This window comes from Octopus bimaculoides, chromosome 22 (assembly GCF_001194135.2).
Source record: "Octopus bimaculoides isolate UCB-OBI-ISO-001 chromosome 22, ASM119413v2, whole genome shotgun sequence".
NCBI lineage: Eukaryota > Metazoa > Mollusca > Cephalopoda > Octopoda > Octopodidae > Octopus > Octopus bimaculoides.
The window spans coordinates 37,310,324-37,314,146 of NC_069002.1; the positions used below are offsets into that span (position 1 = coordinate 37,310,324).

The window sequence follows — 3,823 nt, forward strand, 5'->3', positions numbered from 1 at the left end:
GGAAAAAACCTGTCACTCGACGACTGGTAGCTGATTGGCTGATAACTCGGTTTCACACGCGAACAGGGTTGAGCGATGTCGTGGCTTGAAGTCCGTAATGCTTGACTTGGGTTCGAGTCTTGCTACAGCAGGATCACAGACCTTGGTCGATTAGGACTAGTATTAAACAACAAAAGCACCAACAAGCAAACCGTACTTGATTCAAGTTCCCTAGCAGCAACAACTAAACAACACATCACAATATCTCTACACGAAAATGTTTGTTTAAAACACAACAGCAGCAGCAACAGCAGTTTTATTCCACTTAAATTCTAGAGAATTTCAAGCGTTATTTTCAATTAAGCAATCACGTGGTTGTTGCTTTAATTTTTCTGTGTCCTGTGTAAATGAGCCATGATGTCACAATTCGGCGAGTCACAATATGACGTAGTTTCTAATTGGCTGAGGTAACTTTTTAACATAGACAAATGAATAAACTTAGATTTCGTGCCTTGTCTAAAACCAAATATCAGCAGTAGGAAGCCTGCGATCTCCACTTCTGAAGCAAATGTCAAAATATTATACACGAGTGTAATATACTGGCAATTAATAATCGCTGATATTAACATTGATTGTTGTATGCATGTGTGTGCTTTTTTTTTTCTGAAAGGACCGTAAAAATTACTTAAGATCTTCAGTTTCAAATAACTACAAGATAGAAGGAAAAAGAAATATTTGCAATATGGATATCAATAAACTCGTTGATTTGTTACGAGGAACTCTCGACCCGAGCCTCCGCGAACAAGCTGAAAGTGAGCTACAACATTTTGATAAACTTAATGGGTTCGCGCCTGCCTTAATGATGACTATTGTCATGTCCGATAATCTAGAAATAACTGTCAAGCAAGCAGCAGTGTCTTATTTCAAGAACTTGGTGAAAAAATACTGGGATAATAGCGAAATTGAAACTGATTCTGCAACAACGTTGTTTAGTATCAGTGAAGAAGATCGAGCAGCGGTTCGCCGGCACATCATTGAAGCCATTATACATAGTCCTGATATAATACGCAGCCAGTTAAGTATATCTTTAAGTACAATCGTAAAACATGACTACCCGAACAGATGGCCAAGTTTCGTTGAGAAAATAGCTTCGTGTATTCTGTCACAAAACCATACGGCGTGGAATGGTGCTTTGGTAAGTTTGTATCAACTTGTAAAAGTACACGAATCGAAGAAGCCGAAGGATAGGGATATTCTTAACACGGCAATGGGTGTCGAACTGCCTTTAATATTCAATTTGTTTGTAAAGATGCTACCCGATCCATCTCCCATGTCTAGCATAATACAGAAACAAATACTAAAGATATTCTATTCATTCGTTCGCAAACATTTGGCGTTGAAAGTAATTTCAAGAAACGTGTTCAATCAGTGGATGGAAGTCACTTGCCAAGTGATGCAAAATCCTATTCCTGAAGGAGCCCATAATATAGAGGAAGACAAAAGACCAGATCTTCCTTGGTGGAAAGCCAAAAAATGGGCCGCAAGGATTTTAACCTTTACTTTCCAGAAGTACGGGAGTCCTGGTAAAGTAAATAGAGAATATAAGCAATTTTCAGAGTGGTATTTGAGAACTTTCCCACGAAATGTTATACCTGTACTGATTAATATTTTAGGCAACAATGATGAAAACAATTATATAGCCCCGAGGGTTTTGCGCTTGATTCTAAACTATTTAAACCGTTCTATTAGTTATGCTTCGACTTGGAAATACCTAAAAAATCATACTGACAACCTTATTCAAAAAGTAATTTTTCCACTGATGTGGCACAGTGAAAAGGACAATGAGTTATGGAATTCAGATCCACACGAATATATTCGCAGGAAGTTCGACTTATCTGATATGTCTACGATAGATGCGGCAGGGCGGTTTTTCCATTCTTTAGCTGGCAAAAGAAGCGGGGTTCTTGAAAAAGCAATGAACTTCTGCATGACGATTCTTAACAAAAATGATGTGAGTCCTCAAGAAAAAGATGGTATTATGCATATGCTAGGAACCGTTGCTGATATTCTTGTGGAAAGTGATGTTTATAAGGAACGCATTGAAGCAGTTCTTGTCACCCACTTGTTTCCAGAGTTTCAAAGCCAACACGGATTTCTAAGGGCGAGGGCTTTCTGGACTCTAGATTTTTTTAACGGTGCAGTGTTGAAAAATTATAATAACTTATTGCGTGCTATAGAAATGAGCAGGGAGTGTCTCTGCAATGATAGTGAACTGCCTGTTCGTGTAGAGGCCGCCATGGCTTTGCAAATGCTAGTGACGAAATACGAGAAGGCACGAGAATTTTTGCGTCCTCATATTCGACCAGTAATATTCGAGGTCCTACGAATAATTCGTGAAACTGAAAACGATGAGCTTACCAGTGTTTTTCGCCGCCTGATTCGCAAGTATGCAGACGACATACTTCCCGTTGCTCTCGAGATAATTACACACCTTGAACAAACTTTTAATCAACTGCTCAGCAGTAATGTTGATACTTCTGAAGACAAAGTAATCATCGGATTAGGTATTCTGTATACTATGGATACAGTTTTGGATGTTGTAAAAGGCAAAGTTGAAATAATATCGCAATTAGAAAGCAATGTTTTAAATGTAGTCGTTTCAATCTTGCAACAAAATCTTATTGACTTTTACGAAGAGGTGTTTTCTTTAATCTACAATCTCACAAAAACCCAAATATCGACGAATATGTGGGAGATATTTAAGATGTTGTACCAGGCCCTTCGAGCCGAAACACTAGATTATTTTATTGATATGGCTCCCTGTTTACACAATTACATCACCGTTGACACAACAGCCTTTTTAGCTCAACCTGAATACTTGGAAGCTATCTACAATATGTGCAAGTTAGTTTTAACTTCTGAAAAGATAGGTGAAGATTCTGAGTGCCATGCTGCCAAACTCATTGAAGTCGTTTTGTTGCAGTACAAAGGTCAAATTGATCATGTGGTTCCTTCTCTCATAGAACTTGCCGTGAAGAGACTAGCACGAAATATCGAAACGTTAGAATTGAGAGCAATGTGTTTGTTGATATGTGTAGCAGGCTTATGTTACAACCCAGCGCTTCTGTTCAGTACATTGCAAGACGTACAGCTACCGAATCTATCTGGTCCAATAATACCCCAGTTCTTGACGACATGGTTGAACAACATTAATACTTTCCACGGGGTTCATGACCGCAAACTAAACATTTTGGGCTTGTGCACTCTAATTAACACACCTCTCAGAAGGCCCAAAGAAATTACAGAGTTGGGAGGGAAATTTTTACCGTCCATTCTCACCCTCTTCAAGGGTTTAAAACGATCGTATATTTTAAAGGCACAAGAAGTAGAATTGGACGAAGATAATGACCACGACAGTGCACGGGATGAGCTAGACATTCTTGATAGCGATGAAGATGAGATATTTGATAGCGACGATGAACATCCTGTTGACGATGACGATGACGGCGATAACGCTTACGATGATTTTTCTGACGATGAAGAAGACATCGATAAGGCGCTGGAAAATTACCCGACACTCATTGACAACGAAGTTTACAACATTGACGAATATATTATATTCAAAGACTGCATGGAAATTGTCATGACACAAGATTCTAACTGGCACCACCTATTGACGTCGGTTCTAAATGCTGACCAGAGGAAAAGTTTAGAAGAAGTTTTTCATACCACAGAACAGAGAAAAATTGCTGCCGAATCGAAGAAAATTAAGCAGGACAGCGGTTATGCTTTTTCGAATTCCAATGTACCGTTAACATTCAATTTTGGTTCAAAGGGTCTCTAA

At 38.9% G+C, this 3,823-nt stretch overlaps 1 protein-coding gene across 1 annotated transcript; it reads left to right on the forward strand.

Moving 5' to 3' along the window:
- Positions 1-721: 721 nt before the first annotated feature.
- Positions 722-3,823, forward strand: LOC106879137 (importin-7-like). The gene has a single exon (XM_052975776.1). The coding sequence runs from the start codon at positions 722-724 to the stop codon at positions 3,821-3,823; it is 3,102 nt and encodes a 1,033-aa protein (XP_052831736.1).

Excerpts from the sequence above, each read along its gene's own strand:
- LOC106879137 (XM_052975776.1), top strand. The coding sequence starts at position 722 with ATGGATATCAATAAACTCGTTGATTTGTTACGAGGAACTCTCGACCCG.